Source organism: Perna viridis, chromosome 7, assembly GCF_037379345.1.
Source record: "Perna viridis isolate PV_CMFRI_1.1 ecotype Kerala chromosome 7, ASM3737934v1, whole genome shotgun sequence".
Taxonomy (NCBI): domain Eukaryota; kingdom Metazoa; phylum Mollusca; class Bivalvia; order Mytilida; family Mytilidae; genus Perna; species Perna viridis.
The window spans coordinates 42,765,160-42,788,990 of NC_142451.1; the positions used below are offsets into that span (position 1 = coordinate 42,765,160).

The 23,831-nt window shown below is 30.5% G+C and overlaps 1 protein-coding gene across 3 annotated transcripts; it reads right to left on the reverse strand.

Moving 5' to 3' along the window:
* Positions 1–1,599: 1,599 nt before the first annotated feature.
* LOC148612796 (uncharacterized) lies at positions 1,600–22,171 on the reverse strand. Of its 3 annotated transcripts, none has more exons than XM_088594531.1 (20): positions 22,030–22,171; positions 16,942–17,274; positions 12,600–12,650; positions 12,131–12,189; positions 11,815–11,909; positions 9,884–9,952; positions 9,300–9,360; positions 8,737–8,833; positions 8,449–8,501; positions 8,054–8,241; positions 7,530–7,899; positions 7,110–7,277; positions 6,662–6,832; positions 6,237–6,374; positions 5,810–5,917; positions 5,404–5,557; positions 4,826–5,052; positions 4,445–4,525; positions 4,102–4,228; positions 1,600–3,860 (listed from the first exon to the last, which is right to left on the reverse strand). In XM_088594531.1, exons 2-20 carry the CDS (start codon positions 17,228–17,230, stop codon positions 3,658–3,660), a joined length of 2,709 nt encoding a protein of 902 aa, XP_088450657.1. In that variant the 5' UTR covers positions 17,231–17,274; positions 22,030–22,171; the 3' UTR covers positions 1,600–3,657. The 3 variants fall into 3 exon arrangements, with proteins under 3 accessions (XP_088450657.1, XP_088450658.1, XP_088450656.1); XM_088594532.1 differs by lacking the exon at positions 22,030–22,171 and adding an exon at positions 17,759–17,843 and having other exon boundaries at positions 2,041–3,860; XM_088594530.1 differs by lacking the exon at positions 22,030–22,171 and adding an exon at positions 17,608–17,743 and having other exon boundaries at positions 2,041–3,860.
* Positions 22,172–23,831: the final 1,660 nt, after the last annotated feature.

A 23,831-nucleotide genomic window follows, 5' to 3' on the forward strand; every position in this document is an offset into this window, starting at 1 on the left:
TGCGTAGTTCCAAATGCTCATTGGTTGAATTGGTGGTCTGTAACCTTAACAATATAAAGACAAGATCCATCATTGGTGCAAATTACAGACTAATCGCGGAGTTATGATCCTTGAAAGGTTCATTTTAAACGATTTTTCAAACTTTTCCTATTTATTTAGAAAATGATAACAGATTGATGTTTAATGTAATTTGAAAAATGTTAAGTAGAGTAAGATCTGTCGTTGGTGCAAATTTAAGAAGAATCTCTTTTGTTTTAGTCATGGCCCCTAAAATTGTAATTTTGACACTGCATCACGGATTTCTTTGAAACTTTGCAGGAATTGTCTATAAATTATGCTGGATACTAATGATATTCATTTCAGTGTGTTTCGATATAAAACATGGTCACCATTGCTAAAAATAGAAAATAGGGGTCAAAATGGAGTTTGTCCTTGTTTTTGCCTCTGCTATTATAAAGAACATTAAAATGGTATCATTACCTATTGAGACAGTTTGTCAGGTGAGCGATTCAGGCTATTTAGAGCCTCTAGTTACTTTGTTAGGTTATCCTCCTGAAATTATGTCAAATATTTATCATAGCAACTTTTAAGATTTCCGAATAATTTGTTCTGATTTTATTGTTTCTTAAAGACCTAACGTTTAAGAAGTTCATGATACTAGTCACTCTAATTATCTTTTAAAAGTTGCAGGCTTCTTTAGGGGTAAGTGTTACTTGTGCATGTACATGTATTTCTTGATTTTTTTTTCAACTCCCTTGTTACTTCTCCCTAGTTGTCTTTTTTTCTTTGTCTGTCCTTTGTTCAGGTTTTAATAGGATGTACTTCCTCCCACATCCAAGATAATGAAAGACCACCCATAAATACATGTTCACCTACAAAAACAGTCAAGACTGTTGCAATTTATGTACATATGTTTTCATGTGTATGTATATGAAGCTAGTGCTTCACAAACCTCTAGACTAGTTGATGTAATATACTTGTACTATTGTGGTACTGTGTATATTATGTAACTGGATGCAATTTAAAATAAAAATATCTGTCTATCTTAAAATGTTACTATTTTTGTGTTCAAAAGAAAAAAAGCCTTGGGCCTACTCTAATAAAGATGTATGGATCATAATTTACAAAGAACTGACATTTACATCTATTCTTGTATTTTCAAACTCCTTTTGTTCACAAGAAAAATTGTGTCATCCAGCATCGACATTGCTGTATAACAGCACATACTAATGCTCCACAGATTATTCCAGATTTTTATTTCATTCCTGGTTATCCAACCTTTTCCATCTGCTTTCTCTGCCACCACTTATCATAGACACTAGATATTTTGCCAGAGGCTTTATATTGGTATTCCATCTTGTGGAATTCAATTTCAGACTGAAGTGACATTGACTTCCTGTTTGAAGACTGTATATATTTGACCAAATGGTTACAGGGAGAGGGAGTTGGGGATATCCTTAGTGAGGTTTGCCAACAGTTTCTCTTGACAAGTCTATAATTGCCTTTTTTCTGTTTGATAATTGAAATTTTTCTTGCTTGTGTTATTCTTGAGGCTGCTGCTAGTAAGATACAAGTTGCAAAACATAACAAACACACACATTATCATCATTTCAGTTTTATTCTCAATTCCACTCTGGGAACTTTTCATAATAGAAACAAAATACAAACTGGACTAAGACTTGCTGCAAGATTGATAAGTATTTGCTTCAAAATGGTAATAAATATCCTTGAAAATCTTGAAATAAAAAAAATTCAACAATATTTTTATCTAATATAATAAATATTTTTAAAAAAACATTTTAACTTTTTTTTTTTAGAAAAAGAATATTTTACTGTTTTAAATCATTAAATAGAAATTAGTTATTTTAAAGATAGATTTAAAATTTACAAAAGTTCCTCTTCAATACTTTAATGTACTAACATTAAACAAAGGGTTTTTTGCAATGTATTTTAAAATCTGTATATAAGAGCTATACAGAACTTTTCACTCAAACTAAATTCCTAAAATATTATGTGATTTTATGGTAATTTGTATGTTAATTTTTTTTAAGAACAGTTAAAGAATATTAAAATTGGAAATTGATTATTGTGATTTTAGAAAAATCCTTCAAGGTCAATGTTGAAAATTCAATAACTTTATTTTCTTTTATTGTAATTTTTTAGTCTGACTCATTTTCCACCATACTTTAAACATCACAATAGTTATTAAATTAACAGAAGGAAATGGAAAATTATTTAGAAATAATGTTTATGGACATTATTTTTAAAAAAATTCCATAACAATTGATCTAATTAAAATCATCATGATATGTCACTCTAAGTGTTGTAAAAATGGTTAAAAAAATCATTGAAAAGGGATAAAAAAAAATTTTTTTAAATTGCCTCATAAAAATGTACAAAAATAACAAATAAGAAAGTGTTCTTCCATAAAAATACATAAAACACTTCAAAACGTTTCTAAAAACATATCATATACTATGCCTGATGGGCTCACTAACAAATTACTGGAAGTACAAAAATTTAAGAGACTAAAATAAATACTAATTAACAATGGTTTTCAAAAGCATGTCTCCCCTTTTCCTTTAAAGTCCCATTTTTCATAGGCAAATCAAAAGTTAAAATTTATAACAAAATATAAATGTGTCATCTAATCATTGTACTGCTATTTTGTGAGAGGTTTTCTTCCAGTCAGAATTTCAACATGAGAAATTAACAGAGAAGAAAATTTGTGACAGACAGATAGACAGACAGAAAAAAAAATGCTTCTCATTAAAGGAAGATGACAAAAAATTACAAAGTAAGGAACAATTACAATAATTATAAAACAAATTTCAGAAGAAATAATACACTAAACAAAATAATTTACAACAAACATAAAAAAAATGTACATGTATGTGTATTTAACATGTTAAAATACACTCAAGCACTACATGTGTAAATGAAATATACAAATGTACAACTGGTTTAGAATAACAATGTCATCATGAATAGGACTATTATTACATACTCATTCTGTTTGTTTACCATGTCAATGAGAACATGGAATCAACCATAATCCCTTACATTTCAGTATCTTCTCAAAATTAATAAATAAACTAAAACTACACTACTGAACATTTATACAATAAAAAGAAATATAGAAAAAAAAACTATGAAAAACTTCCACATAATGAGTATTTCCTTCCATTTACATCAACCCAAAAGGTCATTCAAACGTTTAATACAAACATATACTAACTTTCAACTAAGATATTCACATAACTGATTTTTCTAATGTTACTTAAGTTTTTCACATTATCTAGTAAATCTTTTATCTGTGTCAGTACAACCAATTAAGTCAGAATAATTACTTTTCTGACAATCCACACCAACCAATTCATTAAAAGTTTTGTTTTTTTTCACAGGAACAGCACTATCATGTTACCCAAGGGGAAGTAACTAATCTTCTGTGAACAGGGGAGATAATTCTCAACCACAACAGAATTCTTGTTCTGATACAATTGCAGCTACCCTGTGTTTAGTTTTTCAGTCGAAATGAGCATCTTCACTCCACAGTTACTTTGGTGTATGACTGCTTTGCAATAAAATTCTATAAAATGCTTAATGAATCATAAAAGTTTTTTTAAACACTATCAGCAAAAAACAGTCAAGTATTGCTCATATCAGTACTCCTGTTTCCGAGCAATCACTCATTGAACTAAAATGTTGCAGTGAGCCACCAGCTGACTTCACTTTCTGTTCTAATAAACTCTTCCATGTAAACTTCTGTTCCATGTTTGGGGCTCTGAACATTAGTTTTGCATGTCTCATCTGACTGGCACCAAAGTCTTTCAACAGGAAATGTAGAACAAATTCTGTTCCTGAAAGAATGGAGAAAACATTCAAATTGTAATTCAATAAAAACATAACAATACAAAAACTAAATGCATTAAAAAATTACGTAAACTAGGTGTAAACTCAATCAGCATACAGATAATAATTATTAGTACATGAATTTATTACCTAGGTCATATACAATTATATCTTCATAAACGACCTCTGGTTTTCCTAAAGTGAACTATTGATTTGACATTTTCCACTCTTGAAAGTTTTGAAACTTACCATGCCCTCTCATGGCTTCAATTCCATTCAGATCTCTCAAATGAAGTGGTTCATGTATAACCTTCATGTGTCCATCTCTGTCTGTTTCAGTTTCCACCAGTAAGTCAGAAAACAACATCACATGGAGCTAGAAAATATAAAAAATCAAATTAGTAAAATCAATAGCTTGTACTTATCCTTTAATATTTCAATACCTCAACACATTAACAAAATATGCATGAACAAATCAAAGTATGATTGTAAATTCTACACTTTCAACTGCCAATCAAATTGTTCAATGTATCCCTTTTTTATATAGTTGTTAAAAAATCAAAGTAATAGAACATAATGTAAAAATAATTACCTTTATCCATTGATTTCCTTCACACTTAAACAATTCCCCTGCATAAATTAAATGTCTCTCTTCTTTACATAACTGGAAAACCTGTGGAAAAAAATGAAAGTATATTATTATTAAATCCAAAAATCCTATGCAGCATACATATTTATCAAGATTATCTACCATTGTAAATTCTGATCAAAATTAAGAATAGCAAAATACTTTCAATCATTTTTTTTCCCGTTATATTTAATTTTCTTCAAGTATCTTTATGCATTTTCTCGTACCCAAAATCTCTAAATTCTTGAAAAACATTTACATGTTTACAATTAAGGATGTATTAAGGTCTTGAAAAAATATATTTCGTAAAATGTAAAAACTAATTCTTTTAACTCAAAAACTTACAGGTACATTTGGAGGAAAAACAAGTTTATCTTGAATCCTCATCACTTCAGAATCCATAGACCTCAGGGAACATGAGGCTGGAACTTTAGACGGGTGAGAGCTACTGCTGTCAGAACATGTCGATCGTGATTTGTGGCTCTCCGAGGCAGAGGTAGTTAGGGAAGACAAGCTGAGGACGCGGTCAACACAACTGTAGTTCGTGATACCATTAACACATTCCTGTAGAGCTGAAAAATATGAAATTCATATAATTAATTTGCTTACAAAGTATTTTATATTTATGTAATACATTGGTCGAATTTGGAATTCAACAACCCCAACACTTTGTGGGAACAGTTTTTTTTAATTTGGAGCAAAATTGAGTATATGACAACCTGGAATCCCCTTTTGTAAATTTATAATAAAATAATTCTAAATAATATCAAAATAACATTTATTGACTACCTGATAACATTTTATCCCTTACACCCACTGCACAATTAGTCACAGTCTGCTTGATTGACATCTAAAGGCTGTCTCTACCTTTTTCATATTTAGCTTTAACTTAGAAAGATTGATTTCTGACTTACAACACCTACCTTCAACAACCTGTTTGAGGCCCTGAAAGTCTCGACTCTGGTTATCTGTATTGAGGAATATTTCCTTCAGAGTCTGATAAAGCTCATTCACATGTTGTACAGGTCTGTATATAAATGCACTAATGGAGGGCTGGCTAGATTCTAATTTTGGTTCCTGAAAAAAAAACCACACATACATTTATTTTGATTCTTTCAATGGAAAAGTGATATACAAAATTAACAGTAAAATATGTTGAAATCTTTATCTACTATAGCAAGAAAAGAAATTCTACACTGATACAATTATATAGGTTTGAAATACTGCAATATTTAATAACACAATGATGTAATGATTGATTTTTGTTTTAACTTCTTTGATTACTCATACCAGCCGAACACTGAGAATTGCAAATACTTTTTTACATACCTTGACAAACTTGATAAATTCTGGTACCCTCCTCAATTCAGACAGAGCTTGGTTAGCTGATGCTATACCCCTGGCATACAGATCATAGGCCTGACAAATCATGTTCACCTGTAAAATGATAATATATTTAAGAAAATGATATATTTAAGAAAATGATAACTTTCAAAATAAATATTTTGCTTAGAAATATCAATGTGTGTATGTACATCTATACCATCATACACAATTTTGAATATGGTCTGCAGTTTCAGTATGGCTTTTACTGTCTTTGAAATTTCTCCTCTCTTAGTCATATATCGCCTAAATTTTTACCAGAATAATACCTTTTCATCATAAATGGACACTTATTTCTAATTTTAGATAAAACTATCACTAAATACCACCAACTTTACCAGTTGGGGTGAGAGGGTAATGATTAAACACCTACCTTAGACTGATAGATCATGCACAGATGCTGTACAAACTGATGTCCATTATCACTTGAGACTGAGGTACTGGTGTCAGTGTCTGAGGAATTCATGTTGTCCTGCATCTGTTTCACATGGTACTCTGATATCGTTACCAACTATAAAATACAATACACGAATAATGGTAAAAAATGTGACTTTTGAAGGAATTACCAAAAAGTTACTAATATTCTTAGACTTTCAGTTTTATTGCCCTGGGGAAAGTAGTTTTTCAGGAGTTGAGGATACAGAAGAACACAGAGTTATGGATTCTACCTGCCAAACAGACCACTGAACATAGATTTCTTTATTAACTTTTCTTCCTTTATTTCCAATATCATTTCATACAACTACATTAACTAATTACCAAATCAATGGTTAAAAAAACACAAGAATATTTTTATACCTTTTCAATATTTTGGAAGAGTGCTGAGTGTTGACCTTGGTTAAGGATGCAGTGACGTAGAGGGCGTGAGTATCTCTGCATTCCAGCATGCATTACATCAATAAAATCCATCTCTACTGTCAACAAGCGATGAATTGCTTCCTGTCGCCTCTTTTCTGTTGACTGAACAGTCTAAAACAAATGAAGACACATTATTTGAAGAAAATTCTCCGATTTTTTGTCTACAAAATATATTAAAACCTCATTGAGAAATTCACACTATATTTTACTCTGTTAATTTTTCACTCTTTGAAAGATTTTGATATTTATGTAATTTCTGAATATTAATTATCATCAAGTTTTACTTTTTTCTTATAGGTAAAAAAATTTAACTTTTATCACTTCCATAAATGTAATCAAATGACAAAGTTTGACATGAACAGAAGGAGTATACTTTAATTAATCCTACCTGGTATCCATTGCACATTAGAGGTAGAGGTGTACTGGTAATGAGGTTGCTGGGGAGAGAGTAGATACCCTCATCTACGGAGAATTCATTCTCTTTACAGTCATCATCAGAGAAACTATCTGAGCTGTTGTGTCTGTCCTGGATCTTACTCATTGCTACATAGTCTCCCTGTAAATAAATAGAACATGTGTAAGAATGGCTTATCAAATAACTGTACTTATCATATTCTGCTTGGGACATAAAATTTCTCACTGAAACTAAAGAGAAGATAATCATTGTTTCTGTATTATTGGTTTTATTTCCAAACTCTTTAAAGATTTATTTTTTTGTTATTTATGATCAACTTGAACACATTTTCACTTTACTCATTAACTCACAACCAATGAAAAAATGAGAAAAAAAGACATTTTATATACTAACCAAATGATAATCATAAGCCCTGTTCACATTATGGTATTCTGGTGCCCTGTATACATTTTGATGATCTGGAACCCTGAAGTTCTGGTAATCTGGTGCCCTGTCCAACCCCTTGATGTTCTGGTATTCAGTCAACTTTGTATTTTGGTATTCAGGCAACTTTCTGGTATGCATATAGTTCATATTCTGGTAGTTTGCGTTAATATTTTGGAAATTCTGCAGACCACGGAAATTTTGATAGTTCTGGACTTCCTTCATTGGGAGGTAGTCATAGGCACTCATGGAGGGTTGTCTAAACTCTGTCTTGTCCAGGGTTTCAGATGAAACTTGTTTAAGTCTTTGGATTTCTAAAACCAAATCTTGACCACCATTTCTACAAAAAATTTATACTTGTTTAACTTTTTGTTTATTGTTGTTTTTTTCTTTAAATTCGCATTAATATTATATTTTTAATTACAAAGTTAAAATTTTTTTCTGATTTTTATTGGAACAAAACACATTTACTAAACCAACTATTCTCTACTTACTTGACTAGTTTTGCCACACTTCCTGCTTGTGACCTTGACACATTCTGACCATTGACCTTGACAATACAATCTCCTGGAAGAAGGCCAGCATTTTCAGCAGGGGATGCTCCATCAACACGTCCAACTTTAACAGGGCACTCCTCCACAACAGAGAACCCATAACCATGTTTCCCTCTCTCAAGGGTAATCTGTAATCAAATAGAAGTCAGATGATCAATTTCTGATTTCAAAGTTGAATGAAATATTTCTGTCAATATTTCAGAGTGTTTGATAGTCATTTCTTTTTACTTATCTCATGCAATTACACCCTAATAGCTTAAGAATCAAAATATACCAATTAGCATTGCTTGTAACTGTGCCAACCTAACAGAAAGAAACTAAAGGAGATAACTTACAGTGAGTGATTCCATTCCCCATACATCTTGGTTTACAGCAGGAATGTTTTGAGCTAATAAGAGAAACAAAATGAAAATAAAATAATATTAAATTGTTATAAATATAATAAGATCAATTATACTTCCGCTTAAAATTTTCATTTATTAATAATAAAAAAATAATGAACTTCAGTTAACTCATTACAAGGGTATAAGTATGAAAAGTTAAGCTGATATGAGTCAAAAATCATAATAAGTACATATTTTTTTTCTTCCACAGTTCAAACTCAATTCATTATTGGTATGTACCTTTAAGTTGGAGATTTGGTCTCTGTTTGCTGGATACTTGTAAATGTTTTCTTCTCCCAAATTCTTCAGTCAACATGTAATACCAGCCAGTTATATCCTTAAATATTAAAAACAAATAAGATTGGTGGAAAAAATGTACATTGAAAATTATCTTTTTGTTCAATTAGTAACAGGACAAAATTAGAGTATATGAATTATTCTAACAAAATTTATATGCATTTACAAGCTTTAATAATTCGTTAAATATTTCAAATGAACTATGAAGTTTCTTATTTCAGTTTTAATTGTATTCTGAGAGTGAAATTCGCTGGAGGAAAATTTTTAAACAAGTTAACATGCTTTCCTGTTTTTGAATGACTCAAATTCTGCCCTTGTATGAACTAGTTGGTGCTATCATGCACCAACCCATTCAAAAGCCATACTTTCAGGTCAATTTGACATCTTAAGGTTATTTAACCTGGATATTTAAGTGTCTAAAAAGAGAGGTGCAATTTAACAACTAAATTTGACAAATTACGCATGTTAGCAAGTACAATGAAGGAGGATTTTTAATAACGACTCACCTTTTTGGGGTTTAACAAATGACGAACTCCGAATGACATTGATCCAAGAAATTCACACATACTAAAAAACAAAATAACATATTTTAAATTGAAGTCAAACTAAGCATAAATTACTTTAAAAAGAACTTAAAATACAGGTTACTATTCTCCTTGTCCAAACTTAATTGATAAAATCTTGAAATTTCAATGTACGAATTGCACTTGAAGTAAAGTTTCTATTTTCAAATCGTTAAAACTTTGTTAAGGTGTCAAATTAATTTGCTTAAATTGAATTTTCAGTCATTTGAAAATGTGTTAATAATACACTGCATTGTGACTGATCACAGATGATACAGATCAAAGAGTCACACCTGTAGGATCAAAGGTAATTTAGCTGACAAATTACCCCTCATGTTTCTGATAAAAATCAATGACCACTTTTTCAATTGTTACTATTTTCTATACAAATTCAACAAAAAATGAAGACATCATTCCATATTCAGTAAATATTTAATAGAATATAGAAATTGTAACATTTTGAAACATATGGAATATACAAAAACAAGAATGGAGAAAAAAATACATGAATATTGAAATAAAATTACTTTGAAGTTTGGTCCTTGTGCCAGACAGATATAAAGAGCCTTTTATTGTAGTCTTCTTCCAACAGCTCACTGAAAATAAAAAATATGAAAAATTAGTAAATCATGATACTCCTTAACCATGGAAATAAAAGTAACTTTTAAATTAATAATGCAAATCAAAATCCTTTTACTCATTATCTAAATAATAAACCATGGCAGGACGGCCAGACATTTGGGGTTTAAAATAAATTATTTTCATTAAATTTAACTTCAATTTAAATATCAATACCACAATAACAAATAAAACTTGGGTACATATCTAAATACCTTACCCATTGCCCGATAGTAATAACCAAAGGAATGTCCAAATTTTCCAAATACAAAATATTTTCCATAAAAAAATTCACATCTGTTTTCAATAGCCCTGGCAAAACATTGACCAAAGCACCATGTCACAAATGAGAAAAGACATGTTGAAAATTGTCTTGGGTTTGAAGATATTAGAGGGATCTTATACAGCATGTGGCCAAATTCTGTAACAAAGACCTAACTGCAGTGGTCTACTTAGGGATATAAGTTTGTTATAAGTGGCCTGAGACTTCCAGCAGAGGGATTAAGTGTTTTAATACATAGCAATCAAATGTCAAGTTTCAACAGACTAAAGCATTTGGTTTGAGTATACATGTAATACTCATAAGATCTATTGCTATACAAGTATGTGGATAAAAGGCACCAATACCTAAATTGAAGCTGGGAGACTTATAAAATTAAACACAATATTAGTAAATAAAACAATATCATAATTTATAAAAATACAAGTAGTTCTCATCAACACACTTAAAGCACTTACAGTTGTATAAAACATTTGCTGACTCCATTCATCCAGCAACTATGTTTTAAAAATTTGCTTGGAGGCACATTTATTTTCCGAATTAACAAATTTCATATTTTTCATTAAAAATTTTTGTTCTTAATTCAAGGTAAGTTTTAGCTTTATCTTCAAAGAATGTATCTTTGAAATTATTTTTCCTAATTTTCTTTTATTCAATAAAATCTAAAGATAAGCAATTTATCAACACACATTGCATAATCACTCAAAATATTACAAACATCAAATACATATGTATGTATTCTTAATATAACTCATTAGAAGAAGTCACAAAGATAAACAAACAAATATAACTATTCATAGGAGTACTCCTCCCATTCAGGACTTAATTTAACTGTGATGAAGCCAATAAAGTTGATAAAAGTTAACATTTCTTTGAAATGTCCTAATGTGTGCACAACAAAAGGAGCTAATGCTCCTCTTTGAGGAATTCCTTTGATGTTCAGAGATTAAGATAATCCTGTAACAGTGTAAACATGCAAGGTGTGAATCTCCTATATTTACCTTTGTAATGGATTAAAGAAGATCAGTTTAATGTCTTTGAAGTACTTTAACAGGATTAAATTTTACAAATATTTCTTTAAATATTAGAATCACTATCATATTTACTGTTCAAATTAGAGTGTGTTCCTTGTCATTAAACAAACAAAAAATTTTGACTTCTTCTTTTAACCTTTAGAAATATCAAAATTCATAAACAAACATTTAAAGAAATTAATTTCATATGCAGGTAAATATATCAAAGCTGAATCAAAGAGTAAATTTTTGGACTATTTCAATTTTTGTTACAAATATCATTTAAAAAAAAATTTCATTGATTATGAAAAAACCAAGTCTATTCAAATTTTAATTGAATTAATCCAAAAATTTGCCATTTATAATCAAAGAATAAAAAATGACAAGATAGTCAATACAGACCTGTAATTATAATCCCAAATGACACTGATTTAAAATTGTAATACAACTGCCATCTACCAGTAATTATTATGTTCAAACTTGTTATTCACTGTCAGAAAATCACACATTTCCTATTTTAAGTCTTTGAAACAGAACATGTACTTACAAAGAAAACTTGTCGTCATATAATGGGTTATTTGTTTCAGCACGAACATCAGTTTTGCATCTACACCTTTTACTATCATCAGGAATAAGAGAAACCTGAAATATTTTAAAGTAAATAAATAAAAGAAATAATAAGAAGACAACCAAGCAGAAATATTAAATCTAATTTATACCTAAAAAAATCTTTAAAATTATCAAAACATTTTCAGCTGTAATTAGCAACAATTATACATTTTATTTTTTTTTCTCAAATATTAGTTATCTCCCTTAAGCTTTAAATACTGAAGTGGAGTTATCTCCACTTACAACAAACTTACCTTAACAAATGAGTCACAAAGTGATTTCTGCTTTGAGGACAAGTGTCTGGCTTGAACAACTGAAAACAAACAACCATAAATTTTACTCTTTGATAAAATACCTTGCTATGAAGGAGACCAAATATTTTTAATTCTTCCTTATCCATGTGTTATTTAACAGTTTTCTGTATCCTTTCATGAAAGACCAAATGTATCTGGACAATTCTTAATTAAGTAATGTTGAATTGACAATATACATGTCTGATTACAGAAAGTTTTCACATCAAGCTCAGGATATCAAAGGTTTCATCTTCCAACACCAATTAATGAAATCAAGGGCAAACACAGCATGAAAATTGGTTAAACAATTTCAAACAGTTCAGTTATCTAGTTACAAGTATTTCATAACGTTATTCAGTTAATTTTCAATTGTATAAATAATCCACACAAAAAAAAGTCAAAAGTCAAAAAAAATATATCTTTTACTCACCATGGACAGTCAGTAATCCAAAATTCATGTATGCTGAAATCTTCAATTGACCTGGAAATACAAGATATCCTCAGTTAAAATATAACAAATAATTCTCATACTAAAATATGATTACGAAGCAAGTACTATTAACAAACAGAATACTCATCTCACCCATATTAATGAACAATTTGGCTTTAAAATTTTCTGTAGATTTTCAAATCATAGCGAACCTTTTGTAAGCATCCCCTTTTTAGGTTTTAATTCATGCACCGATGAAATCAACATTCTTAGTTTTTCCTGCATATTTCACACACAAAATCCAATTTCAAACAAAAATGTGTTTCTCTAACATAAATACATGAACATGTGAATCATAGGGGTACTTGAAGCAAGTGGGTATTAAGAGGAGTTTGTTTACAGATTATAATTACCTTAATGCCCTTGATTAGCAAATGTCTTTGATTGGAACATTACACCTGTATATCATGTGGATTGTAAATTTCAGGTGTGAAATGTACCTTTCTTGAGTATCAATTTTGTGGCACTTGAAGACAGTTTAAATACAACTTGACAATAAATGATGATTTATTGAGTGACAAGATTCAAACAAATCAACTAAATACCAAGTTTTATATTATGATTCCAAATATTATAAACCTTAAAATTACATAAATGTAAATGACATTTTGAACAGGGAGATTTATACAAGGGCCTCCTTGAAGGCTTTAACATAACAGGTCTATAAAATACTGAAATCATTACTCTACTCAAGGGTAGAGATTGTCAATTTGTATTCACCATACCATGTATGCTTATGTATAGATCAGAACTTATTACATCTTGTCATTCCTTCTCATATTTGTTGAAGGAATGACAAGATATATTGCTGTTTTTTGTTTTGTTTTGGGTTTTTCTGTGGGGGGAGGTTCTTGTGTGTTATTCTTTTTTGGGTGTGTGTCCATTTTTGCAGTAGAAAAGCTATAATACTGTTTAATCTAAGTTTTAAAAATATATCTTATTATCTCCCCTTACATAACTTAATTTTCAAACTTCTGTTGAAAAGAAAACATTCAAATCATTGAAATAAAATCACAACAATAATATTTCAATTACTCTCCAAATTTAGTGAACAATCCAACTCAAGGACACCTGCCTCTTTAGTATTAAAACCATATGGAAAATGTTCAGATTTTGACAAATGAGCTGACACAACTAACTCAGGTGTATAAGAATGCTTAACATGTGATGAAATTTGAAAATTTAAATCATAAATGTTCATGGTTCATGTGAAGGAATCTGATTAGAGGACAGCTGTTTGTTTCAAGGCAGGTGCAGAGTGGCGACATACAACTTCACCACAGTATGCAAGAACATTATGTAAATGTTGTTCAGATTTTAATTATTTCTAACATTAGTCAAAATGACATTATAATTGGGCTTAGTATAGCTTTCCACAGAAATGTGACACACACAAAAATGAAGGCATTCTAAAATTCTTATGTGTATGAAAAAATCAAGGTATAAGTTTGAAGTACAGATATAGGATTCCTCCAACGTACATTGTAGAAAAAGAAAGATATGGTGAAAGGCAACAAATATAGGATGTAACTAGTACATGTTACTGTACATGTATGTTATTCAGGTCAAAACAGAGAATATGTAAATAATAAGTCATTATAACTTCTGTTAAACTAAAATAAATTCATCATAAAACAACTTATCCATAGTTCATAGTTCATAGTTCATAGTTGCATATCATTATATAACAAGTTTCACTTAAGGATACAAAGAAATTCAACAATTTATTTTAACTGTGTCTTAGATACCGCTATTCATTCAAATACCTACAACTAAGGTCATGTGACTGACAGATGTTAACCCAAAGTTTGCAACAGCTCTCTTTTATCAACAATTTAAATTTCTGGCCACAACATTGTACCAAAATTTACATAAGCGAGTCAATATCCCCTACCAAGGCTCATTATTACCTTCAAATTTAATAAATTTAAATATCATTTTAATGTAGACAAATGTCAAAATTTAAATTTTCAAAAAATTCTATTTTGAAGGTGAGTGTTGAAAAATATTGAATGCACTAGGCACGCGTCAGGTACCCTATCACTAAAACCATAGAAGTTAAAGGTCCAAGTCAATAAATGATAGTAGAGCTGTTTTTGTTTGTTTTGTGGAGTTGAGATATCAAATTGGATGATATGATAATCTTACAAAGACCATTTTCAAATAAATCTTGTGTACTACTTTCATGATAAAGAGGACAATGAAAACTTGAACTTTTGCAGAAAACTGAATGAATTTGAGTTTAATTTTGCAACTGGTCTAAAAATTAAGTTGTTAAATTTTGACTTTTTTTATTTTTGCATTATTATATATACCAACATTTGTATTTAATTTATTCTACATATGACCCCTTTGCATTAAAAAGAATTGTCAGAAAGTTAATGTACATTTTTAATTCAATACCGGTAAATGAGCAACATTTTATTAGCAAGTTTAAAAGAATTTCTAAGCATATTTTGAAACCTAACACCAGACAGTATTATTCAAATACATAATTATAATCCATGTCCAGACCAAATGTGTTTTGATCATGAATAATCTGGACTCAATTTTCATGCATGGTCACTGGTCATTTCAATATATAAAATTACAGATCTAATTTTCAGATATCTAGTTTACAGTTTTATGACTTGATCTAACTCACATCAAAAAGTTTTAAAAGTCAGAGGAAGTTTGACTGACTTTGAATAATGGTGGGCCGTAAAAATAAAAATTTCACATAAAATTTCTTGAAATTGGCTGAAGTAGTTTTCATACCAAGAACAATTTTTACATTTTACTGTGTCAGTAGAAGTTCAAAGTTCACATAAAGTCACTTCATATTATACTAATTGAAGATTAATGACATTTCATACAGAATTGGCTAATTTAAGAAAGTTAAGTCTTGAACTTCAAGTTCATAGAAGTCAGAAGCAGTATATTCAACAGGGTAAAATTTTCAAGGCTCCCTTCAATTTTATTAAAAATTCACAGTACACATTGTAACTTAAAACCCAAGATTAGCTTGAGATGGTCAGTTGGCAAGTTTCTGTACTTAATTGTCCTAATTATCTATGGCTATTGAAATTGGAGGTTATCCCTTGTACTGGTCAAGTGACCATGTCTGAAAATAAAGCTATGACAGGATAGTGTCAAATAGCACATTTCATGAGAACCCTTAAAATGATAGTTAACAATCTTCCAAAATTTACAACTTGAATATTAACCCATCATCTTTAATATTTAACTATAAGATTTTCAAAACTATGAAAGTAAAAAACACTAAAAATGATGGAGTTGATTCAAAGAATTATTAAGGCTAAACTAATAACTATTTCATGATGAGTCATCCTAGTTTGATTATCAAACAAAAGTGATGCAACTTTTATCAAGAACACTCTCCCTTGAGAACACAATTTGTAGATACTTAGGAATTAGTGTTAAATCTTTATCTAAATGGCTAAATATTATCAGAATTATCAGCAAAAACTAACAAAATAATCTGTAAACTACCTAACCATTTTTACAAAATTTTTGTTGTTTACAAGGGGTTGTAATGATCTACCTTGTAGGACACCCAGGGTTTTTAACTAATTCTGGCATTGATAACATAAAAAAACTTTCTAAAGCTAAATGAAATATTTATATCATTTCCAGTGACACATACATTAATTTATTGTGTATAGAATATTGAAAACATATTGCCAATGTCCTTTTAATCTTAAAGGACCAATTCTAAGCCAATTTTAATGTACACAACACAACAGGATAGAGACCAAAAATCACCAAATTGATCAGCTAATTATTGAAAATGGACCCATTAAACACATTCACACTACAGGGGTCCAAATCTCCTGAAAACCCATACATCCAGGAAATAGCCATTGAACATTAACTCAATGAGCCAAGTCATAATCTTCTATACACAGGAAATTGTAAATGGGAGGAGATAAAGGGGGTTGTGTAATGTCGAAGTTGATAAGTGAATTGTCTTGATTGTGTAATGACAGAGAATCACAATGATCTACTCTGCTATTAACATTATCATCATGTCATAAAATCTTGACTGTCTTTTACTGAAGTTACAATTTAAAGAGGTTGAAATGTCTTAACAACTATGTGCCAATGAATTTGTGCTTTATGACTGATCACTGATTGAGAAACTTGTCACTTAAAATATCAGAAATGCTGACAAGGCACTTTAATAAAAAATTGTTTCTTCATAAAAAAATAAAAATAAAACTAATCTGCTTCTTTTCAATCCCTAGCATTACACTTTTTTGAAAAAATGTTGCATTTTTACCTTGATTCTGTAAAACTTTCATGGGCTTTGTCTTCGTCTTGGGAACAAGTCTCTGATTATTATTTGGAACCAAAACACCAAATTGTCTGCCATTACTGTGTTGTGAGCATGTACTGCCTGGGTTTGAGTCTTCAGCTGTTGATGATCCGCGACTTGGACATGAGTGGTTAGCTTTTGGGGTAGACTGTGATTGTGGGTAAGAACTGTCAGGCTGCAGACTACAATAGTTATCATCATTTATGTTCATCTTCACCAAAGGACTTGTAATTTCTTCATAGACATGCTCCATTATTGATGAATAGTGTGGCAAGTAAGGGGAGGTTACTGCATAATCTGAAACGAAAACAATCATATTTACTAAAACATTTGTTAAAATATTTTTAAACTAAATATCACAAATCAGAACAATATTTTGAATATCAAGCATAATATACTTTATCAAACTTTATTTAACAACTACAGTTAGAGTTAAAATTATGATATATTGAATTCATTCATTTAAATAAATAAGTTTTTTTACTTCAACAAAATTGTTTAATAGCACTTTCTTATAATCAAACTAATTCATTTAAAGTAATTGCTCATCAAATTCTAAAATGCAACTTTCTTAAAATATTATTTATATATGAAACAAGCACAAATTATTCATGGAAAAAAAATACCAACTTCTCATTTTGAAAGTTTTTCTTTACTGAAGTAAATACATTGACCGATTAATATTTTCACCAAAAAAAAATAATTTCTTGTCAAATAAACTTGTTCAGTGGGTTGTCAAAACTACAATGACCAGCCATGACCAAGTTGTCCGATTTTGTACCCAAATATCTCCATCTAAAGATAACTGTTCAATGTATTGTGTAAAAATCCCTCCTTTAAACAATAACACATGTCACCATGTAATGATCAGATTTAGATAAGGGGAGACAATTTTTGTCCACTGCAGTGAGGCCCTTAGGGGAAATTGTGTGTTGCGTATATTGTGTAGACATGTACATGACACATACACAATGTACTGTAATTGAGCTAATTTCAGTAATTAACTCAATGACATATGACTAATAAACTTGTGATTGTATTATACTAAGTTGTGTATTGACAATCTGGCATGGGACATAACCTCATATGAAGTACAGTGTTTTTTTTTTTTTAAATTTCAATCTAACTGATTGTAATGAAAATAAAAACATTTTATAATGGAAACGAAAACCTTTTTTATTTTAATAAATTTGAAATATTAGAAATGGTAAATAATTCTATGTAATGATTTGCATGTTTTAAATTTGCATATATGAATGCCAATAGTCACTGTATTTAATGTAGAAAATATCTCTTAGTGAAGTAGTCATAGTAGCAGTTTTAGAATAAAAATATACACTTAAAAAAAAAAAAACACAAAATTGTCAAGTTTTCTTCCTTTACTTGAGGCAATTTCTAATTAAGCCATTATCTTATTTGTGCACTAAGATAAGAAATGGCAGTCATCTTCTACATCATAATGACTGTTTTATCTAAGTTTAATGTCAGGCATGGTCATTACAAAACAATTATTGATTTTATCACAACAATGGATATTGAAGACTAATATACTACATGTGTCCATTAAAATTTCTTCAAACAAATTTCAAGCAATTGAAGTTGATCATGCAAGGGCTTCAAATAAACTCTGGTCCAAAGTCCCGGGCATTCAATTCCTGATGAAACTTCATGGGACCACTCATTTTCTTCTGGTAGACCTTTTAATGGGATACAAAAATGAAACCATTAACCTTTCACTCTTAAAAATAAATTCTGTCTTAAAGTTATTCTAAAAAAGAAAGCTTAAGTTAAAAGAAAAATATGGGAAAAATAATAAGGATCCGATTCAAAGAATGTCTTAAGTCAAATAGAGTTACCAATAGTCTAGCCTTCAAACAAGAAAAGGTCCAAATGACTTTATTCCCATGTGACTGAATACAGTGATTATCTCCCCAAATTTTATAAATATTGACTTAGAATCACATCAGAGAGCAAGCTGAATACCTCCACTTGATACAAACCTTTACCCAAGAGGAGAGCTTAATTTGAATGAAGTCAGTACAAGTATTTATTGTCTAAAACACAAAAATGTAGCTAATATTACAATAGCCGATATCGTAAATGGCATGTATTAACAGGGTGCAGTGGTCCACTAACCACAGAGGGTTAAAGTGAGGTTATGTTTTGATATGAAACATGTTTAAAATGTATGTGAAGCATGGATGATGTTCTTTGTATGAACATGTTAAGTTGTAAGCTTAGATGGTTGAAGGTGTCTTATGAAGAAAGAATTCAATTAAGTACAACTTTGTAATAGACCATTAACTTTACTGCCTCACAGTACATTTTTGACCATCTTAAGTACAGCCTCAGTGTGTTCACATCATTAGTGATACAAAGAGAAAGATGAAACAAAATACAGGATTAGCTACTGTAACCTTGATGTATAGTTACCTTGTAACTAAAAAAAAATTCATTTGTGAAACTTATAATAAGTTCCCTCGTTTCTGTTTTAACAAGGGACTCAGACCTTTTTGACTATTTTTTTTAGGTGTGATTAATTGTGTTATATTTTTTTCACAGTCACCAGATTTAAAAGGGGAGGATTTTGATTATGCCAAAATACTTAAACCCTGCCACATTTTTTTTTGTGCCTGTTCCAAGTCAGGAATTTCTGCCTTCCGTATATATTGTTTGTTTTCACTTTCAGTTTACTTTTATGTTACCAGAGTCTATAAGGGCAACTATCTTGCTGTTCCAATATATAATGTTTTAGGGCCAGCTACAGCCTGACATGTGGTGCGATGGCTTCCATGACTTCATTGAAGACCAATGAATGACAATAGGATGAGGATAAGGGTTAGACACAATAATCTGAAAAGGACTATTTAGTTGTATATTTATCTAAACATTTGGTATTAAAGCAGATGGTCCTGATAACAAGCTGCATCCTAAGCTACTAACAGGTAATTACTCCTACACTAGTATTTCTGTGGATTATCTTCATAACCTTAATGTGACAGCTCATTCAACTGACATCAGATGTTTATAAATATACATTTTAGATGAGAAATAAAATTCAACTGTAAGCAGATTCCAGTCCTGACATTTTGTTTTGATTCAGTGACTGGTGATCTTGGCCAAAAGTGCCCACTTCCTATAAAGAATGGGCTGAGTTTTGAAAACCAAAGCATTACATGGCTACATGTACACTTCATGTACAGTGCAGCACACATACACTTTATTCATGTTATTCAAATTTTACAAAGTTGAAAGAAAATCGCTTACACAAAACAATCTGCACTTTGGGGTAAGTTCTGAGTAACAAAAAATACTGTGTTGCCAATGTTGGTTGTAAATCTAAATTGAGAATTCTACTGCACTTTGTATTACATGTAGTCCTTGTTGAAATACATGTAGTAATCTCTTATTATACTTACAAATGTGTGAATAAAAATGTAGCTGAAGATACCCAAGGTTATTTCCAATCAGTTAACATTAATTTGGTACTTTATGAAGCAAATTCACATGACCATGGGAAATTTGACAAATGTGTTAAAATTCAAACTTTACTCTTTTATCCAAATAAACAATCAATCAAATCTGTAACAGGTTAAAATAGGAAGATCAAATGACCCCCATTAACCCACCATTCATACCTAGAATCATTCAAAAGAAAATCAATAATCATAATAATGGGAAATTTACAAAATAAGAAAAGGGGAAATGGACCCTTTGTCTGACTGCTTTTTCATTTCTTTTGTTATCCAAAGTCTATAAAAGATACTTGATCAACAATACAACCATGATTGAGTAGGACCCAGTGTAAATAAAATTTTGCTTCTAGTCATTTTGAGGCTTTTGTAGTTTTTTTCTCAAAATTGTGAGAAGTCAAGAGTTTAAATAGTCCAATGTTTAGGTCTTTGTGCGCTGTTTCTGGATATCTTAAAAGATGCGATAGATAGCAAAATGTCTGATTTTTTCAATAGACATTATAGAACACAAAATAACAAATAAAGATCAGATTAGCCGCAATCACAAGGTTAATGTTGATATCTTTCAATACATTACCACACAATGAGTTTTCTGAATGACAAATATGATGTCAGTTGATAATACAAATATGTAACCTAATGTGCAAGAGTTACTTATTTGTTATATATCTTCATGCATAGACCCACTTTTCTATAGAAAACATAAAGGTTTGAAAATTCTGACACTGTGTAATGTTTACAAATGTATGTTGAATGCACACATTTCTGGTTAATTTATACATGCACAATGTACATGTACATATAAAGTTGCTCAAAAAGTGGTGTTTCAATTAAACCACATTCATGTACTATTATCACAATATGCAATACAATGTAATGCCTAAATGACACGCCATAATTCAGAAAATAAAGCGATGTATATTATTGTATACACATTCATTTACACATGTACATGTATGAAATGCGTAGAAACTTTTATTAAGACTGCAAACTAGAATTGTGAAATGGACATGCTTTTCAAGCCTACAGCAGTTCTGACACCAGGGAAGTGTTGATTGAGGGGGTGTTACAAACTAATATTAGGCAGACATCAGACCCTGGGGCACTTAGGATACAATTTACATGTAATATACACATCATAAAGGTGTTATATACACTGTCTGTCCAGTTAAACATACACAATGTATACTGTTTTTCTGCATGCTTCAAAATATCAAGTTATCTCGCGAAGCTGATAATAAATCAGTCTTGGGAATATTGATGATACAAGAGGGGACATGGGGACTCGCATAAAGACATGGAATGATGGATACATTTGTATTATGCACAGCTAATTATGCAACTGAACTTACCAATAAAGAAACGGATGCAAATAAACAAATAAACAATAGCATAAGTGGCAGACTTAATTTTTGTATCACCATAAATATTATTGGTAATACCCTATTGGGACCCCCACGTGTTGCAGCGTTGAACATCTGCCACCCGATGACAAATGAAAAACTGACCATTATAAATTTGAATCTCATGCATGCGTTTTATTAATTGACTGAGAATAGTAAGAAGAAACAAGTCTTACCATAAAAATATTTTCCTCTTAATGAAATCTTCTGTAAAACTGTGTACTCCTAACTTTCCGATAAAATACGATTTGTTTATCGTAGCCATTCATTTACTCATTGTTGTTATCGTCGTTGAATTTACCGCTGGGGTGTGACGTCACGTACAGCGACATCTATCGAGCAAGGTGCCCGTTATAGTCTATTTCGAGTAACTCGAGTCCGGCTTTGGGTAAGATTAATCAGGATTAATCAAGCCATACATCAAACTAAGAAAAAACTAATCAAGCAAATATATTCTTGATTGATACGTGTATTATCAGAAGCCAAATTTTGAGTTATTGTAATCATTTTCCATATAAAATCTTATTTTTTCCTTTTTTTTAAAAGGGGAAAAGGGGGGGTGGAAATGATACTTTATTATTACGATAATATTGATAAGTTCACATATCGAAAAAAAAAAAAGAACTTTTGCTCCATCTTTCATACAGTAGCACCGTTCTTTAACGGAATTTACTGGAAAAAAAACTGTCACTACAGGGTTTTTTTGTTTGGATTTAGCGTTCGCAATAGATAAACTTGGTCAGGACGAGAAATTAAAGTATCTGAGGTTTAATCAAGACAAACACAAAATATTACTTTTTTAATTTGGGAACGGGCCAAATTTTACAGAAAAAAAACATCATTTAATGAAGTAAAATAATAAAATGAATAAATAAAAAATGAAAAACTATCAAAATACTAAAACTTGTTATTTTCCAAGATTACAGATTGACCAACGATTTTTGACTATCCTCACTGTTTGCTTCGATTTGCAAAGTGTAGCACTATTACTCATCTGTTTGGCCTCTTTGTCCCACTGCTTTAACCCTAAGACGCACAAACTACGACAAAATTACTGATGAGTATATGCTCTTCACGTCAAGTGACTGTCACAATTAAGCCTTTAACTGGCTTTAATTTTAAAAAAGGAAACCTGTTTTATTCAATGTACATTCAATTTGGTGCATGCCCACCTAATAATGAGGGATAAAAAGGGGTAGTTGTATTTATATATATATGTCCCGTCGATCATAAACATACCTCGTCTAATTTTCTACTGTGTGTCAAATTAGACGGGTTCAGATTACTAGATATGCTAGCATACAGAAGTAACGCCATCGCGTGCATCACCAGAGTCTCATCATTTCTATAAAAATATGTAGCAATTTTGACTCCGAGTTAGTCAGTTACTGACGGTGCATGTACGCTTTTCGGAGAAACAGTCGGTACAAAATTACAGTCTTGACTTATCTTACTATTCTTGTCCGTGGTCACTATCAGTATTAGTCTCTAAGAAAATAAAATGTATAAACTTCGTACAAAACTCATAGCTGATGAAGAGCCCAATGTTCAGGAAAGATTTTTTCTCAAATGGCCACTTTTAGCAGTTTTTCACAAATACACAATGTATAAGATTTTTATGGGCAATTTTTTATATTCTAAATGAAATCCTGTAACTTTAATCGACAGTTTTCAGCTTCAATGGGCCTATACATATCGTCCATGGCCACTGTCTTTCCCAATCACAGCGGTAACCTGTTTTTTTTTCAAACGCTACCGAAGAGATCTGCATATCGACTAAGTAAGTTTAGACCATCTTTATTTGACCGCAATCCAAAATACAGAATCCTTAATTTTACCACTAATAAATTGAAATTAACAAGGAGAAACCGTTTTAGTGGTTTCAGTTTATTGCCCGGCCAAAGATACAGATTGCTTGACTACGCGATCGTCCACACATTTGACACTTTAATTACCACCATGACAGAGAAATTATTTG

Coding starts and splice junctions, on each gene's coding strand:
- LOC148612796 (XM_088594530.1), bottom strand. Junction 9,953..11,814: donor TATGACGACAAGTTTTCTTT/GTAAGTACATGT, acceptor TTTTATTTTCAG/TGAGCTGTTGGAAGAAGACT. Junction 8,502..8,736: donor ACCAAATCTCCAACTTAAAG/GTACATACCAAT, acceptor TTCTCTTATTAG/CTCAAAACATTCCTGCTGTA.